The 18897-nt window shown below is 42.9% G+C and overlaps 1 protein-coding gene across 2 annotated transcripts in view; it reads left to right on the plus strand.

The window, feature by feature from the left end:
• The window catches only part of QSOX1 (quiescin sulfhydryl oxidase 1), a 58073-nt gene that overhangs the window by 19438 nt on the left and 19738 nt on the right, over positions 1–18897 (plus strand). For both annotated transcript variants that reach the window (XM_007480901.3, XM_001374361.4), the window contains exons 3-7: positions 6914–6962; positions 9048–9153; positions 12244–12334; positions 14885–15030; positions 17781–17915. In XM_007480901.3, the coding sequence (XP_007480963.2) occupies positions 6914–6962; positions 9048–9153; positions 12244–12334; positions 14885–15030; positions 17781–17915 (527 nt within the window). The remainder of the gene's footprint in view (positions 1–6913; positions 6963–9047; positions 9154–12243; positions 12335–14884; positions 15031–17780; positions 17916–18897) is intronic.

Below are 18897 nucleotides of genomic sequence, written 5' to 3' on the forward strand. Positions count from 1 at the left end.
TTCTTTCCTTTTCTTTTTTATATAAGAAAAAAAGTATATAAACCTTACCTTCCTAAGAATCAATACCTAAGTATCAGTTTCAAAATAGAACAAAAGTAAGGTCTAGGCAATTGGGGGTTACATGACTCCCCGCAGGTCACAGAGCTAGGAAGTGTCTGGGGTCAGATTTGAACCCAGAATCTCCTATCTTTAGATCCAATTGTCAATCTCCTGAGCCACCTAGCTACCCCCTATGTGTATATTTTCAAATAAAATATGGTGCAGTCGTGAACGAGATAGTCTCAGAGCTGGAAAGACCAGCATCCAAGTCCCACCTCTGATATATCCTGGTTGTGTTTCCCTTGGTCAGGTCCCAACTTCCCTGTGCCCTAGACTATTCTCTAATACATCTCTACAAGTTGTAGGGAAGGTGCTGATCTGCATTTGTAGGAGGTATTTTTTTTTTGAGCCCTCTCTTAGTATCAATTCTAAGACAAAAGAGTGGCAAGGGCTAGGCAATTGAGGTTAAGTGACTTGCCCAGGGTCACACCACTAGGAAGTTTCTGAGGCCAGAGTTGAACCCAGGTCCTCCTGATTTCAGGCTTGGTACTCTATCTAGCATGCCATCTCGATGCCCCTTAAAGGTGTTTTTTAATCTAGTCATTCTTTTCTCTATCCCCATGTTTGCAAAATATTCAGTATGATGGCTCAAGCCATTCCAATTAAATTCAACAATCTTTTATTAAATCTCTGTTCTCCGTAAAGCTCAGTGTTCCCACACTCACAGAGAACAGACTGGAGTTCTGGCTATTTGATTTGATGGCCCAATGTTCGTTCCTAAGGTAGGAAGGACTCCATGTACGGTGCTCACTCATCTATCACCAGGTGCTTTCCATTCTAGCCAGAGTGGGAGGAAAAGAGTATTTGGAGAAAAAACATTTTTGTTTTTGAGATCTAGAGGCTCTCTGGGCATCATTTCTGGGAGCAAATTAGGCATTTTTGGAAAGCCAGTTTACCAGTTGAGGGCTGCAGCCTTGAACACATCAGCTGATTCCTCAGGAATCAAAATGGATTGTCACTTCTTTAATCACCTGATTTACAAGAAAAGCGGGTCCAGTTCACACAATCCCTGGAACTAGGAGGGACCCTAGTTGATCATCTAATCCATTCCTCTGCCTCTACAAAAGACCACACCTCTACTGGACCAGAAAGTCCTCAATCTAGTTCTATCCTTTTTTTTCTTTTTTCTTTAGAAAACTCTTTCCTTCTGCTTTAGTATCAATTCTAAGACAGAAGAATGGCAAGGGCTAAGCAATGGGGGTTAAGTGATTTGCCCAGGGCATATAGCTAAGTGTCTGAGGTCAGATTTGAACCCAGGACCTCCCAACTCCAGGTCTGAAGCTCTATCCTCTGTGATAACTAGCTGTCCCTAACCTAGTTCTCTAGAGCAGTTGGTTGCTGTTCTATAAGCTTTAGAATCAGAAACCTAGGAGCAGGGTGCAATGACAGATACCTGGGTTCAAATCCTGCCTCAGATATTTACCACCTATGTAGCCTTGGGCAGGTTTTTCATCTGTGAAGTGAGAGAGTAATTTCTAAGGATCCTTTCTATCTAAATCTTCCATCCTATGTCTGGATGTTGTGCTGGGGTGGGGTGACAGAAGGGTCTTAATGTCCTGGCACTGATGCTTTCTCCTGGGTTTACACTGTGATTCTCTGGCTGACTTTCCACACCGAATGAAATGGGAAAGCCACAGGTGTGTGATGGAGGAAGCCAGAGAGTGGGTGGTTGGTTTCTTTCGGTGACATCCACCCTTTGTTTAGTTTCTGGGCTCCAGTAGAAAGTTGTGGGACGGGCCATTGAGAACCAGGTTTCTGTGTGCAAAGTGACACGTACGACTTCTGTAAGTCCAGAACACAAGGGGAGATTGGAGGATATTGGAAGGGTGGAAATGACGGTGATTTGATGCTCCTGAGGAGTATCCTGGCCAATGAAAAGTCAACAGTAGCAACGAGCATGCCCTGCTCTGATCTGAGATGGGGCTGGGCTGAGTTACAATAACAGGACTTTCCTAGCAAGCTTGTTCAAAAAATGCGGAAGTCTGAGTGGCCTAAGGGGTATGTCTAGTTAAGACAAGAGGAAGGTGGTGTCATGGTGACTGAGGCATGGACACGCAAAGCCCTGGGCACTCCTGCCATCTGTGTCACTATCCCTTTTGGGCTCCTGCTTCCACCTAGCCCAGCCTGTTTAGCAAACACCTAGCTCTTAGGGCGGACTCCAGGTCTGTGTCAGGCTTACATCAGGCCCAGGGCTGATACCCAACTGGAGGTAAACAAAGGGAGCAAAGAAGGGAGGGGCCAGTTTGCCAGATGATGTGGATGGGAACTTGTCAGATGGGACTTATTTGGGGAGCTGGGAACTTCGGCTCTTTGACAGCCACTCAAGCTGGCCAATTTTTGGAAGTTCCCAGACCTCAAAAGAATAAAAGGGCAGAGGATGTTTTGGTCTCCAGAGTCTAAAAGGATTGTCTAGGAAAGAAACCAGACAGAAAAATTGGAGTAATAGAGTCGTTGACCAGCAATCCTATACCTTCCCTTCACTCTTTCTGTCACCTTCCCTTTCAGGCTCCCAGATGCAGAATAGTCCTTTTTGGTGACAAGCATTTCAGAAACTGATACTAATTGAGTAGGACCAATGTACTGAGTACTGTTCTGGGTGCTATGGGGGAATGCAGACGATGAAATATAACTCTTGCCCTTCAGGAGTCTAGTAGGGGGATGTGACTTTGACATGTTTCCAAAATGAAAAACCATCCTTGGCTTCAAAGGAGCTTACATATACTGAGCTGATATATTCACATGCATTCATGTAAAGAGACCTGTAAGGTCTTTTAGTCCAACTTTTTCATTTTACAGATGAGGAAACTGAGACCCAGAGAAGTGTCTAAGATCATACAGGTGAGCAGCAGCAAAGTCAGGATTCAGATTTAGGTCTGGGGACTTCTGGTTTAGTGCTTTCCCTCCAGTAACTGTTTTCCTTCTCAGTTACGGAAGGTGAGGAGGTCCCAGTGAGATTTCAGTTTGACCCCTAGTTTATAAGCCCAGGGCTTTAACCCCTGATCAATGAAGCCTTTTTAAAAAATCTGTGAAAGGGGCCATTGTCCAAATTAATAGTGGGGAACTTGCTAGTATCCTGTGCTTTCTGAATTAAAAAAAAAAACAACCATTTATTAAGTGCCTACCATGGGCAGAATTTGTTGTGTTGGATTGACTTGGGGAGTACCAGGGAATAGGTTGGGGGTTAGAAAAAGTAAATTATATCCTTGCAGGAGGTGATGATATTGGAAAAGAAAGCAGCCTTTTTCTGAGGAGAACAATACTTATTCCTAAAGTCTTAATTATCCCTTTGCAAGATGGCAAGGTAGCTCTCCTCCGGCAGGGCACACCTCCCCTGAACGACAATAAGTGCTTTAACCTGGAAACAAAAATGTAGCTTGGCTTGACTCTAAAAATATTCCCACTTTGGCTCTGAGAGATGATCAAAGGAAATGGCTGCTTTGTTGGCCAGTTATGGAAATAGTGACAAGGAGGGGCAGAAGGATTCTTCTTTTCAATTCAATAAATATTACCTACCATTTTAATTTAATTTTTTCCATTAACAAATGATTCTCCCCCCCATCAGTTTAACAAAAAAGAAGAAAATTCTAACTGTATAAGCCTCAAGCCAAGCAAATTCCCAAGTTAACTATGCCCAAAATTAAATGTCTCATTTTGCATCTGGATTCCATTATTTCTTTGTTAGGAGGTAAGGATCATGCTTTATCTTCAATTCCCTGGAATAATGGTTTGTCATTGAATTGATCAGAGTCCTCACATCTTTCAAGATGTTTTCCTTTATGTTATTGTAGAAGCTGTTTCCTGACTTTCTGCATCAGTTCATATAGGTCTTCCCACTTTTCTCTTGGAACCATCTCATTTCATCATTTCTTATTTCATGATATTTGTATACTATGATTTGTTTAGCTATTCCTCAATAGATGGCCACCTCCTTAGTTTCCTGTTGTATACCTTCTTAAGTGTAAGGCACAGAATGAAGGAATACAGAGGTAAGGCAAACCCTTTGGCTTCAAGGAGATTATAATCTTAATGGAGAAAGAATAAATAAAACATATATAATATATAATTATAATATGTAGTAATAAAATGTACATATGTGTGTGCATCAAAAATGTTTTGAAACTCAGAAGGGAGATTATGTGCATTCAGAGGGATCCCCAGGAGGTAACATTTAAGCTAGATCTTGAAGGATTTAGGATTTAGAGTGAACATCTTGAGCAAAGGCAGTAGGAGTGGGGAAGTAAAGGATGTGTTCCAAGAATGGTGAAAAATCTAGCTTAGTTAGAATGTAGTCCATGTGGGGACTAGTAGGGATAGACCTGGAAAGGTTGACTGAGGAGAACAGAGCATAAAGATATTTGAACACCAAGCTAATGAGTTTATTTGGTAAGTAATAGAGAGACATTTCAGTCTTTTGGTTAGGAGATTGACCTAATCAGATCTGGATATTAGGGAGATTAATCTGACAACAGTGAATAGGGTGGTGGAGAAGGTGGTATAAGATTGGAGTTGGAAGAACAGTTAAGATGGTACTATAGTAGTTCATGGGAGGTCATAGTAGCCCATTGCTACTGCTAGTCCAGAGTGATGAGAGCTTAAAGTAGGACTAAAAAAATTGTGGATTTTGAGAAGAGGATGACTGGGATAGTGAAAGGACTAGAACTAGGGTGGTAGCCACATGACTGGAGAGAAGGGGATGAATTTGGGAGGTGTTAAGGTAGAAATGATGGGATGTGGCATTGTGGATGGATGGAGGAATCTAAGCATTCAGGATAATTCCAGAGTTGAGTACCATGGCTGGCTGGAAGGATAGTGGAGCTCTTGAGGGAAAAAAGTTAGGGAGAAGAGTACCATTTTGGATTGATCGAGTATAGTTATAGGACATCCAATTGAAAATGGCCAATGGGAAGATGACCATTCAGGAATGGAACTCAGGAGATATATTAGGTCTGCCTAGATCTGGGGAGTCTTTCACATAGGGGGAATGGGGATAAGAACTGGACTTGTGATATCATTAGTATAGGGAATTCTCAGATGAGGAAACTCCTAATACCAGTATAAGTCAAGGAATCCAGAGCAGCAGGGAAAGACTTTTGTGAACTGATACAAAGTAAAGTAATCAAAACCAGGAAAACAGTATACACAATTACTACTATAGTGTAAATGGAAAGAAAAACAAGAAAGATAAAGAGTAAAGGAATAGAGGAAGGCTGAGAACAGATATTTTCAAGTGTGAGGATAAGAGAGTGAAGGTTTGATATTGCTGATTTCAGTAAAGTAAGTGAAAGGATCCTGCATACAAGAGGATGAGGGATTGGTGGTTATGTCCCTTGGCTACTTTTCAGAGTTGTTGTTCTCTAACTTTATTCAAACTTTATTCCTGGTGGAAGAAGGTAAGTATCATTTGCTTCTTAATAGGCGATTCTATTAATTGTCTGACTAAAATTCCATAGAGGCATCAGGGGAAATGTCAGGTCCCATAACATGGAGATCTCTGCCTGGATTGCAAAGATGCTGTCTAGAAGGCAGGACTGGCAGCTAGAAAAGTATAAAGGTGGATATAGCTTGTGCTCTGTGTCTCATACCACAGGCAATAAGAACACTAAAGCAAAAAACAAGCTGCAGCAAAGGTGGAGAAAGCAGTTTCCCAGACCATCCCTTAGGAAGAGGCTCCTTCCCAATTGCACCCCTAACCCAGCTCACCCCTTCTCTGCCATGGTCTCCATTACTCTCCACATGCTATCATATCTTCTCTCGATGGCAGAGAAGGATTGACAGAAACCAGAGCAACTACTTGACCCTCTGGCAAGGTGTTATTGTTGTTTTCTTCTCGTACCAAGAGAGCATAGGGATGAATAAGTCACTATTGGACAAGCATATAGTTGGAAGCCATGCATTATATTGGTACATCTTTGTTTCCTGGCACTGATTTAGACTCTTCTCCACTCTTCTGTTGCCCTCTCAACTGTTCACTTTATGCATTGACTCTTGGTGCTACTCTTTACTTGAGTCCATGGCAGCTGGATAGAGAAAACTTTGAGTTTTCTAATCTGGTTTTTTGAGGGTAAGGAGTGATTCTGGGGTGGTTAGACTACTCCAAGGGAAGGTTTCCATTTTGTTCAGTGATCTGTAGGGTGACTTGTATATAGTGGTAGTGGTGGTGATGGGGTGTGTATGTGTATATGTGTGTGTGTGTGTGTGCATGCATATATATGTTTAAGGAAGAAGTAGAACTTAGTTAAGTTCAGCATCATGGAATTTTACCTAGTCCACTTTATAGGGAAGTTAATACCCATGTTTGTCAACCTAAGTACTTCGGAATGATAACAATACTGAAAACAGTCCTGGAGTCCTGGATTCAATGTGAAAGGAAGATGGTTCAAATCTCACCCCTGTCCCTTACCACCTATATTACCTTGAGCAAAGCACTTATCTCACCTGGCTTTCTCATCTGTGTGATGAGAAGGGTGGAATAAATGAATTCTTGGATCTTTTCCAGCATTATGATCCTATGTCCCTGAGAACCTGGATTCAGGTTTTGCCTCATTTACTTTTCTGTGTAATCATAGACAAATAGTTTGACCTCTAAGACCTCTAGTTTCCTCTGCTGGAAGATGGGTATAATAATATTTGTACCTCACAGGGTTTTAAGAATCAAATGAGATAGTATTTGTGAAGACACTGTAAACCACAAACTTATGTGTAAATGTAAAATAGTGATTTTCGTATTGGATATTGTTGGGGTAATGGTGGTGAAGGAGGATGCCAGAGTCTAAAGTGATACTAAATCATGGGTGTTTTGTGTTTTTTCTTTTAGTTTTTTAAAGCCTTCTCAAATAATTCTTCTACTGGAAAAGAGATGTCAGGTATGTATCTGTGGCTTCTTTTTTCTTTATTTTAACCCTTACCTTCCATGTTGGAATCAATACTGTATATTGGTTTCAAGGCAGAAGAATGGCAAAGACTAGGCAAAGGGGATTAAGTGACTTGTCCAAGATCCTATAGCTAGGACGTATCTGATGTCTGACTTGAACCCAGGACCTCCTGCCTCTAGATCTGGCTTTCAATCCATAGTTGTACCCCTCACCCCTTTGGCATCTTCTTAAATCTGTCTAACCTGTTCAGGGATTTTCAATGTTCTTTTTAACTCCTACCATTTCCCCATCTCATATCACTGTCTTTCTTTGTGGTGATGAGATGGTATAGCTCCCAGGCATTGGAGAATTGTTCTTTTTTTTTTTAAATCCTTATCTTCCATCTTAGAATCAATACTATGTATTGGTTCCAAGGCAGAAGAATGGCAAAGACTAGGCAAAGGGGATTAAGTGACTTGCTGTGTGTGTGTGTGTGTGTGTGTGTGTGTGTGTGTGTGTGTGTGTGTGTGTGTGTGACACAACTAGGAAGTGTCTGAAGTCAGACTTGAACCCAGGACCTTCTGTCTTCAGGTCCCTAGAGTTGTCCTTTGAAGAATTCAAACAATAAAGTTTCAAGTAGGGTAAGAGAGGAGGGGGATTAAAGATCAAATTCTCATTAGCCTGTAGGAGGTGTCCTTCCCAGATATCATGGTGATCACTGGCAGGGAGATCTGGCCCTGAAGAGGTTCTGGATTTTTTGTCTCATCCTCAGATATAAGAAGGGGCTCTTTTGCTAGAATAAGTTCCTGGTAATCAAATGATAAGCAATCACAGAGTATCCTTTAAGTAAGGAAGGTTTTTCTTCCTAAAGAAAGACATAATTTCTTTGATGCTGAGTGGGAAGTAGGCATTCCCCACTCTTCTTGCTTTCTGAGGAATGGATTGAGGTTCCTCAGAAACTTGGGGATCTCCTTATTTGGTTTAGGCTTCTATGACCCAAGTCATAAGAGTTTAGGTCATTGTGGCCCAAGTCAAGGGCCCAATGGCTCTATGACCTTTTACGAATACGTAACTCAACACTTCTGATTTTGGGAAAGACATGGACATGCATCTTCTCCCCTCATTGGGGCAATAGTGCAGGTGCTAGCCCAGTCAGCCAAAGAATTCTAGGGGGTTTCTAAGTCTAGCAAGGAGTCATTGCTTAGTACAAGTTCCCTTCAATCAACAAGTCTTCATTAATCATCTGCTATGCATCAGACTGTTTTTAGTGCTAAGGATACAAAGGCAAAATTGAAAGAGCCCCTATCCTTGGGAAACTTGTGTTCCGTTGGGTAAGAGCATATGCACAAATACGTTATACAAAAAATGTAGACCCAAGGGAAATTTGGGGAAGGGTTGGCATTTATAACTGGGAGAATCATGTCAAGCAGAGGTTTTTAACCTTTTCTTTTGTATTTTGGATCCCTTTGATAGTCTGGTGAAGCCTATAGAAAACCTTTACCTTCTGTCTTAGAAGCAAGACTAAATATTGATTCTAAGGCAGAAGAGCAGTAAGGGTTAGGCAATTGGAGTTTAAGTGACTTTCCCAGGGCCACACAGCTAGGAATCTGAGGCCAGATTTGAACCTAGGTCCTTCCAACTCTAGGCTTGACTCTCTATCCACCAGGCCACCTAGCCACCCTTCAGAATATTTTTAAATGTATGAAGTAAAATTACAAAGGAAACCAATTGAAATAAAATTTTTTAAATTTAGTTTACAGACCTCAGACTTAGAACCCCTGATGTAGAAAGTATTATTCAACAAGAATTAACAAGGAAACAAGGGATTCCAAGAGGGGCAGTGATGAGGAAGGAGTACACTCCACACTTGAAAGTCACAGCCACTGCAAAGGGATAGAGATGAGTGATGGAGTGTTGTCTGTGAAGAAGAGAAAGAAGGCCATTTTTGGCTAGTCCACAGCATACAGGCAGGGGAGTAAATGGGTCTTAAGGCTGGAAAGATAGGTTGTGATGAGGTTGTGAGGCGTTTCCATCATCTCTTCTACTGAGGATTGGTATTCTGGAGTTAATTTGTCCAACTGTCCAATTCTTCTGCAGTATTTGGGAAAAGCGTTGAAGATCTTCAGCAGATGCTCATTGATGGCCTGGAGTCACATCATGGTGGAAGGTGGCCCCCATCTTGTCCCCCATTGGCACCAATCAGGTATTTGGGTTCTACTTGTTGATGTTATCCTATTCACAAAGATAGAATGGGTGGGAGAATGGGGATGGCTCAAGGCAAGGCAAATGGCACTGCTCTGTTACTCTCGCAATCTCCCTCAGGCTGGTCCTCCTCTTACAGGGTAAGCATATATTTACCCACCTCTCACAGATCTTTTTCTACCTCTTATTCTATAAATATAGACATTCACCAGAGCCCTGACATAAAATCTAAGGGGCTGGGAGCCACAGACAGACTTCTCTGTGATAGGGATGGGACAGAGGAGAAGGCAGTTGGGATGCCTGCGGATCTCAGTAACTCTTCGCTCTTTTCTTGGCATGGCTTTAATAGTCTTACTGTATATTCAATAAATTTTCACATGATTCATTCATTCATCCATCCATCCATCTATTTATTCATTCAACAAACATCTGTAAAATGAAAGATGACTTCTAAGGTTCCTTCAAGTCTTCAATGCTGACATCCTCTTTATCAAAGGCATCCTGTGTGCTGAGCACTCTGCTAGGGGACAGGAGAGAAAAAGTCAAAATTATTTGGGATCCAGGGCATTTATTTAGTCAGGTATGGAAAGAGAGAATGTGCTAGGGTAAAACCCTTGAAGAACAAAGAAAGAGAGAATACCACTGCTCTGTTTCTTGGGAAGGAAGCCTTTTGCTTCCAATACTCAGCAAAGTGCCTGGAACATACTAAGCATTTAATAAATGGGTTTTTTTTTAAGTCCTTACCATCTGTCTTAGAATCAATACTAAGTCTTGGTTCCAAGGCAGAAGAGCAGTAAAGGCTAGGTAATGGGGGTTAAGTGACTTGCCCAGGGTCACACAGCTAGGAAGTGTCTGAAGCCAGAACATCTTTTCTCTAGGCCTGGCTCTCTATCCACTGAACCACCTAGCTGTCCCTTAATAAATGTTTGTAGACTGACTGTTGACTGTTTTGGGAGTGGTAGAGTTCATCACATGGTATCCATTGTCATTTAGAGTCACTGATGAATCCTCTCTCTGATAGGCAGCCTGGTTTTATTGGGGGTTTGTCTTAAAGGAAAACAGGTGGTATTTCTCTCTTGCCCAGGCTTTCCCAAAGGATTGGTAGCATCAGGGCTTGGTACAAGGGTGATCAAGACACACTACTATGCTATTTCTTTCGTCCCAGGAAAGTAGAGCCAAGTCTTAATTATCAGGGATTGATGGAGCCTCTACAGACACATTCTGAGCTGGCAGGAGTAAGTGAACTACCTATTACCTCAACTAATTTATGACTTAAAAGCACTCTACACTCATTAATTACTAGTTCCTTATAGTTCTCTTCCAGGAGAATTTTGGATTATTTTTACAGATGAGAGAACACAGAGATCTAATGATGGATCTTTCTAGGGCATGAGTGGTAGAACAAGATTAGAATTCAGTAGGTAGGGGCAGCTAGGTAGCACAGTAGATAGAGTTTTAGGCCTGGAGACAGGAGGTCTTTGGGTTTAAAACTGGAACTTTCAAACTGTGTGTCCCTGGGCAAGTCACCTAACCCCCACTGCCTAACCCTGACCACTCTTCTGCTTTGGGATTGATACTTAGTATTGATTATGAGACAGAAAGTAAGGGTTTAAAAAAAACAAAAGAATGTAACATGTCCATGGGATTCTGATAATTGGGTTGTTGTCTTTTCTCCAGGAAACTACCTAAGCTCTCCCCACAGCTAATTCGATTAAACTCAACCAGGATTTATTAGGTACCTGCTAAGTGTCAGGCACCAGGAGTACAAGGGCAAAAACAACATCTCTAAACTCTCAAGAAGCTTATCATGCTGCCCTTCTGGGATGCCTCTTTTTAATTATAAAAGAGGCCCACATCTCAAGACTTTTGATGTCTTTTGCTTACTGAGTACACAGCATGGACCTAAAAACAGACATGCTGGATGGCAGATATCCTTCCCTTTTTAAAAAAAACTGAATCTCCAATTCGGACCGAATGAATGAACTCTTCTGATTGGTTTTTCTTTTTCCTTTCATATCCAGTTCTTTTTATTTGAACCATTTCTCCTGATTTATAAACATTGCTTTTTCTCTCTCCCATGTCCCCATTGGAAAAGAAAAAGGAAAAAGAAAACCTCTTGTAATGACTATTCAGTCAAGCAAAGCAAATGCCCGCATTGGCCATGCCTAATAACGCATGCTTGATTCTGCACCTTGAGTCCGCCATATCTCTGTTAGGAATTAAGTAGCAAGTTTTGTTATCAGTCCTCTGAAGGCTCCAGAGAGCTGAATCCTTGACTCTCAGAAAGGAGGTAGAGAGGTACTTTTGTGTAATCAGAGCCAGTTCCAAAGGCTTTGAGAGTAAGGACTTCCCTTCCCACTAAGAACCAAAATGCCCATTTTTTTTTTCCCCTTCTGATACCTACTGGTGATCCCTAGTGGATAGATAACTGCACCTGGAATCAGGAAAACTTGAATTCAGATCTGACCTCAGACATTTCCTAGCTGTATCACCTTGGGCATATTTGCCTCAGTTGTAAAATAGCACGTACCTCACCGGGTTGTGAAGATACTCAAATGAAATTAATATTGATAGGGGTGGCTAGTTATATATAAAACATATAACTATCTATAAGGATACGTATAGCTCTATCAGTAGTACTGATAGAGCTATATGTATTCTTATAGAGTCAAGAGGACCTGGGTTCAAATCTTGCTTCAGACACTTCCTGATGGACAAATCACTTATCCCTGTTTGCCTAGCCCTTGCCCTTCTGCCTTAGAGTTCTTACTAAGACAAAAAGTAAGGATTTAAAAAAAAGGTAATTTCAGTAAATCTTAGTAGAAAGAGCCTAGCACAGTGCCTGGCACACAGTAGGCACTTATATGAATGCTTGTCTCCTTCTCTTCCCCATGCTTTAGAAGCCTGGGGTGAGCTGGCAAAGGATGCCTCTGGCAGAGCCCTGGGGGAGGATTATCAGGGAGGTTTTTATGGCCATTCTCGGAGTCCTGTGTCATCATAATTGTCTCATACACGCATGGGGAGTCAGCTGTTCTTGGCACTGGCATTGGCACCTCTTTGCAATGGCTACAGCCCATGTTATCTCTTTCAGGTTGGAGGAGATTAATAATTTCTTCTTGAGAAACCCTGATGACTACCTGGCCCTGATCTTTGAGAAGAAATACTCCTATGTGGGTAGGGAGGTAAGGCCACCTGTAACTACCTGAGGAACCAGGTGGAAATGGAAATGTGGCACTTGTTGCCATTTTGATTTTGTTGGGGTTTTTTTGGTGAAGGGAGTTGGAGTAGAATTCGCTCCCTTAACTATGGGGACACCTGCTGGAAGAGATAGGTACTACATGAATGGTTGGCATCAGTTACCTTGTAACCCTCCTCTATGCTACAGAATCACAGAAAAGGAATGGATTTTTAAAAGCAGCTTTCCCTACATCCTCATTTGATAGACGAGGAAACTGAGCCCCGGTGACCCAACTTACCTAAGGCTACATAAAAAATGAGCAGCACAGTGGGGACTGGAATCCAGGGCTTCAGATTTGGGGGGCAGTGGGGTGAAGGGAGACCAGACCTGTGGTTTTATTAGTATTAAGAAACTCCTGGTAAAGAAATTCCTTCTACCAATGCAGACTGGCACCTCCTCTGCAACTCGGAGCCTTAGAGTATTGCCTGAGAACATGGTACCCAGGGGGTGTCGAGTGCTTTGCCAAGGGTCACATAGCCAGAAAGTGCCAGAAGTAAGAATTGATCTTAGGTCTTCCAGCAAATGCTAGCTCTCTAATATACCAGTGGTGTTAGACTCAAATAAAAATGAATCCCTGTGGGCTGAATATTGACTCAGAAGACTGCAAATTAGCATTATCTGTGTCATATTGTAATTTTGCTGGATATATCCCCATTATATATATTTTTAAAAACCCTTGACTTCCATTTTAGAATCAGTATATTGGTTCCAAGACAGAAGAGTGGTAAGGGCTAGGCAATGGGGGTTAAGTGCCTGCAGAAGAACAGCAAAGGCTAGGCAATGGGAGTTAAGTGATTTGCCCTAGGGTCACATAGCTAGGAAGTATCTGAGGTCAGATTTGAACCCAGGACCTCCTGTCTCTAGGCTTGGTTCTAAATCCACTGAGCCACCTAACTGCCTCTTCCCCATTACATTTTTTTTTTAAAACCCTTACCTTCCGTCTTGGAGTCAATACTTTGTATTGGCTCCAAGGCAGAAGAGCGGTAAGGGCTAGGCAATGGGGGTCAAGTGACTTGCCCAGGGTCACATAACTGGGAAGTGTCTGAGGCCAGATTTGAACCTAGGACCTCCCATCTCTAGGCCTGGCTCTCAATCCACTGAGCTACCCAGCTGCCCCCCCCCCCCCCCCCATTACATTTTAATTTGGTTTGGCAGAGTGTCCATGCACAAGAAGCAAGTTTGAAACCTTGGTAGTACCCATTGGCTGCCTCTCTCCTAAGATTTTTTTCAGCATATCACCTCTCTCTCTCTCTCTCTCTCTCTCTCTCTCTCTCTCTCATATTGTTTATTTGTTTTTCAGTCATGTCTGACTCTTCACGACCCCATTTGGGGTTTTCTTGGCAAAGATACTGAAGTGGTTTGTCATTTTTGTTCTTTAGCTAATTTTATAGATGAGGAAACTGAGGCAAACAGGGTTAAGTCATTAGCCCATGGTCTCATAGCTGATAAATGTCTGAGGCTAAATTTGAACTTGGGTCTTCCTGGCATCAGACTCTGCACTCTATCTCTGCCACCTACCTCCTCTTTTTCATTGATTCTTATATAGTCTTTATAGCCCTTGTTATTCATGAACTAATTTAATATTCAGAGATTGGTGCTTTGGGTGAGGTTTCCAGATCGACCCCCAGAGAACCCAAAAGAAATAGGGGAAAAGGGGAAAGAGAATTCTGCTGCTGTGCAATGCAAGGAGTGGTGGATTTAGAATCTGAAGCCCCAGTTCTACTCTTGGCTCTGTCACCTGTGTGACCTTTATTTCAATGGACCTCAGTTTCCTTATGTGTAAAGTGAGGAAGATGACCTCAGAGATGCCTTCTACCTCCAAAGCTATAAGCCTCTAATTGTTGACTTTGAGGGATTCCCCTCACTGAAAATTTGCAGTTGAGAAATTCTGTGCAGTCATTGGCTGTGCAGTGACTGACCCCGAAGGTATAGGAACAGCAGGGATGGGAAGAAGGAGAGACGGGATCCGGGTACCTATGTTCACTGCCAGGTGAGAGGCCAATGGCTCCATCCCCTGGACCTTTCTCCATGACCATCCCTTGGCCCCTTGACATGACAGTAGGCCAGGCAGTGACCACAGGAAATGGTGGTAGGGTGTGTCAAAGGGCACTGCTTTTAAAGGATTGGTTTTTTCCCCCCAGTTTTCAAGTGGGGAGGAGTATAGGGTAATTGGTCCGTGGATTTCCTGGTTGGTGTTACTCATGGCAATGGTCATGAAGTGAAAGGTCTGAGAAGCTTTACCCTACGTTAATTATAGCTCCAACCATCTAGCCCTGAGAATTGGTTTGGAGTCAGGACTTGAGTTCAAATCATCACACCCATAGGATCAAAATTGGGCCTCAATTCTCTCTTTTATAAAATGAGAGACAGACTAGATGGTTGTTGAGGTCCCTTTTGAGCTGTCATCCTGGGAGTATTGGAGCCAGAGATTTACTGTCCCCTAGCTCATTTTCTTTAATGCCTATCCTTTCAACAAATCCATTGATCTTTGCAGGTGGAATTGGACCTGTCTCAGTACCATGGCATCAAAGTGCGAAGGGTCTTAGATGTACAGGAGGAAATAGTAAAGAAATTTGATGTCACCACCTTCCCTTCTTGTTACCTCCTGACCAGAAATGGCTCCAGATCCAGGGTCCCCGTGTGAGTATTTCATCAGCTCACCCCTCCTTCCCCCCTACCAATTCAATCTTTGCCCCCCTTTCCTGCACAAAGAAGGCACCAACAACCAGCTGTGCCAAGGACCAGAAGTCTAGTCCCTTTCTGTTATGCTTTGCAGAGGTGATCCAGCCCATCACAACTCTGAAGCTTGTCCCCATCCATGGTGCTAGTGGGCAGAAACATTGGCAAACTTGCTAACTTGGCAAGGAACCAAATGTGCCTGACCCTCCCTCCCTTTGGTTTCCTAATTGCAGAAAAGTTCATTAGAAATCAGACAATAGCCAGTTCCAAAAAGCTGGCAGAGAACAATGAGCCCAGTGCCGGGCCCCTCTGGTAGAGCCCACTGCTGAATAGCACTTTAAATAGGGGCCAGATGGTACCTTCCTCCCCTCAATGGATGATGGATGTCAGGCTAGCAGTGTAGGGAAGAGCATGGAAGGGCAGAGACACAAAACCTGGGCCTCGGGTTGCCTCTGAAAGGGATCTCGGGGAGGGGGGAGTGAGTGGTGCCATCCTGTTCCCTTATAGAGAGGTAATAGAGCCCTGACACCCTGTTACTCCTGAGTCTGATCTGCCTCAGTAGATCTAGCTGGTAGCATTTGCAGTGAGGAAGGATGGTGTGAATGGCAGAGAGGGGAAGGAAGGGGGTTTAGCCTTCTGGGCTGGCTCAGACGATGCCAGCGCTGGCAGAGAGCAGTGTTATTGTTTCCTTGCTATAGAGTTGGTGGAGGGGAAAATTGCTTGTGACGATGCCATCTCCCAGCCATCTGCTCATCGAGAAACATCGGGTCGTGAAAGCAGGGCGGAAAGTGATGGCTTCTTGATGCCAGCTCCCCTGCCACTGGGCTTCACTCTCAATTTCTCTCTCGGGTTGGGGAATCTCTCCTTTTGCCTTCCTCCTGGTTTCTTCTTCCTCCTGAGGTAGGTAAGTTGCCAGAGAACTGACACCATTGGTGTCCCTTAAGCCCTAGTCTTTGCCTTAGTATCTGTCTGCTGTGACCAGTAGCCACGCCAGTCATTTGACACTGTAGTTTCAGAGGAGGAGAGACGAGGAGGAAGGTGGCGTTAGTCTGTAGGTATAAGATGGGGAGAATGAGCCTTCCACAACCTGCCAAACCTTTAAGCGCTCTAGAGAATCAAGAGCTTTCTTTACTTGGGCAGAGGCAGAAACTAATCAGAGACAATTGTCCCAGAGGAGGCACATACTTTGGGTACATGTGTGCGTGTGTGCCGGTTGTGAATGTTTCTGTTTTGTCCCAAAACAACCACTTTCACACACATCGAAAAACAAATATGGTCCCGGAGAACAGTGCAGAAGGGAAGAGGAACAACCCACAACTAAGAGAACAGACTATTGTGTGTAATATTCAATGTAGTCAAAGGATCTGGCGTTTTTGCTTCACTGTTAAAAGGAAGATTTAACTTTCAAGGGAGATGGAGATGGGAATAATTCCAGAAATGACTGATGTAAAGACAAAAGGCATCAATAAAACTTTTTTCCCAAGTTAAAAATGCCCAGCTCAGTATTAAGAATAATAGCTTGCATTTATATAGTGCTTTAAGGTCTATTAAGTAATTTATATATGTATAAAGCAATTTATTTATAAGAATTATTTGTGATATATATAGACCCATTTCACAGAGCATTAACACTGGAGTCAGAGTGCCTGGGGCTAAATCCTTTCTCTGAGGCTTACTATGTAGGTGACCTTGGGCAAGTCACTAAATTTCCTCCAGTTTCCTCATGAGAGAATTGAACTAGATGGTTTTTGAGGTTCTTTTTAGCTCTAGAGTCATATCCCAGGTGATCCCTGGATTACTATCACCATTTTAGTAGCTCAGTCAATTTTTGGAATGTGTAGCTTCCATTTTGAACCTTCTGGCCTATTGGGAAGGTTGAAATGGGACCCAGTAACTGCAGCCAGGCTTAATGGGACATGGAAGGAGACAGCTTTTACCAATTTTCCCCCACCCTACCTTTATCTTTTTCCTTCCATCAAGATTCAGTGTCTAGGGCAGCTAGGTAGCCTAATGGATAGAGTGCTAGGCCTGGAGTTGGGAGGATTGGGGGTTCAAATCTGATCTCTGACATTTCCCAGCTGTGTGACCCTGGGCAAGTCACTTACTCCAATTTCCTGTCTCTTGAAACTCTCTTGCCTTAGAACTGGTACTTAGTATCAATTCTAAGATGGAAGGTAAGAGTTTAAATAAATAAATCAATAAGACTCACTGCCCTTAGGTCCCCTTAGGGGCTAGATCTATTTCCCTGTGGAGGTCTTTTCATCCCCAAAGAGGGCCCTGCATAAGTAGATTGTCTAGAATAATACCTTCTAACCAGACTAGCATCTGTCTTTTGCAAGACTTAAAACAGTTCGTAGCTCCTCCAAACATCTAGCTGCTTTTTGAAGTGGAATACAGAAGCTTTTCCATAAAGGAACATGGACATAAAGATACTAGCTGGAGCTCTTTTCTTGAACTCTCCCAGAGCTTTGGCAGATGGATACTTGAAAACCTTACTAATGTTCCTTAAAGAAAAATCTCCATATGTTAGATTTTCCCATTCTCCATTCTCTGCAATGAACCTTGGACCAGAGACTCCCTCTTGCTGCTTCTGTCTGAGGTGTGGGCATTTCTGTGACATCAGGAATTTAGCAGATTAGTTTTGGTTGTCTCCTCCCAGCCCCACTTATTGCCTCTTTTACTCATATATTCTTCTCTCTCTCCCTTCCCAGGCTTATAGAATCCAGATCTCTTTATACCACATACCTACAGAGGTTACCTGGCGTGGCCAAAAGGACTTTTACTCCAACAGTGAAGCCAACCACTGGAGATCGGGGAGCACCTCCTGTTAGGACATTTGCAGACCGGTAAGGATGCTGCTGGCTCTCCTGCTCTAAAATGATCGGTGACTCCATTTCCCACTCTTTCATTTGGCCAAAGATCCCTCTTTCCATCTTTGATCCTGATCTTGATTCTGGTCTCCTGTTGGAGGTTGATCTTTGGCTCTTCTGGGTGTGTGGGGAGTATTAGTAAGGAATGAGAAGAACCTTTGTGATGGAAGGGTTTGGGGGAGTCATTAGTCCAGAGACCCACCTAGTGTAAGATGTTGTGGAAGGGATTTCTATCATCAGGACCAATTGCCCCTCTTAACTCTGAACTTCTGCCAGTATCCCTGACAGATGGGCCATCCAGCCTGAGAACTCAAATGCAGGGCCATGTAAGGATCAAAGGCAAATTCATGTCTTCCTTTTGTTCTTTAGACTAGAATAAAAAAGTTCACCCTGAAGTTTGATGCCCTCCACAGTTTGATTTGCACTAACCTTTCCTATCTCTTCATACACTCTCTGTCCCGGTTGAACTGACTTGCTTTGTTCTTCCCCACCTCCAACATTTCATCACTACAACCACCACCAACCCCTTGCCTCTGTTTACAAATATCCTCCATATAACTCCATGCCTTTGTATGTATGGGGAATGTGCTCCCTCCTCACCTATTGAGTCTCTAGCAAGCTTCCTTTAAGAACAGCTAAGAGCTTATGAGGCAACTAGGAGGCTCCATAGTGCACAGAACCCTGGACCTGAAGTCAGGAAGGCTTGAGTTTGAGTCCAATCTCAGATACTTACTAGCTATGTGACTTGAGCAAGTCACTTAACCCCATTTGCCTCAGTTTCCTCATCTGTAAAATGAGCTGGAGAAGAAAATGGCAAACCACTCCAGGATCTTTGACAAGAAAATCGCAAATGAGTTCACAAAGAGTTGGTCACAACCAAAAGTGACTGAACATTCCTTGTGTATATATATATATATATTTTTTTTTTTGGAACTTCTTCACTTTGCATCAGTTCATA

Source organism: Monodelphis domestica, chromosome 2 (genome assembly GCF_027887165.1).
Source record: "Monodelphis domestica isolate mMonDom1 chromosome 2, mMonDom1.pri, whole genome shotgun sequence".
In the NCBI taxonomy this organism is placed as follows: Eukaryota; Metazoa; Chordata; class Mammalia; order Didelphimorphia; family Didelphidae; genus Monodelphis; species Monodelphis domestica.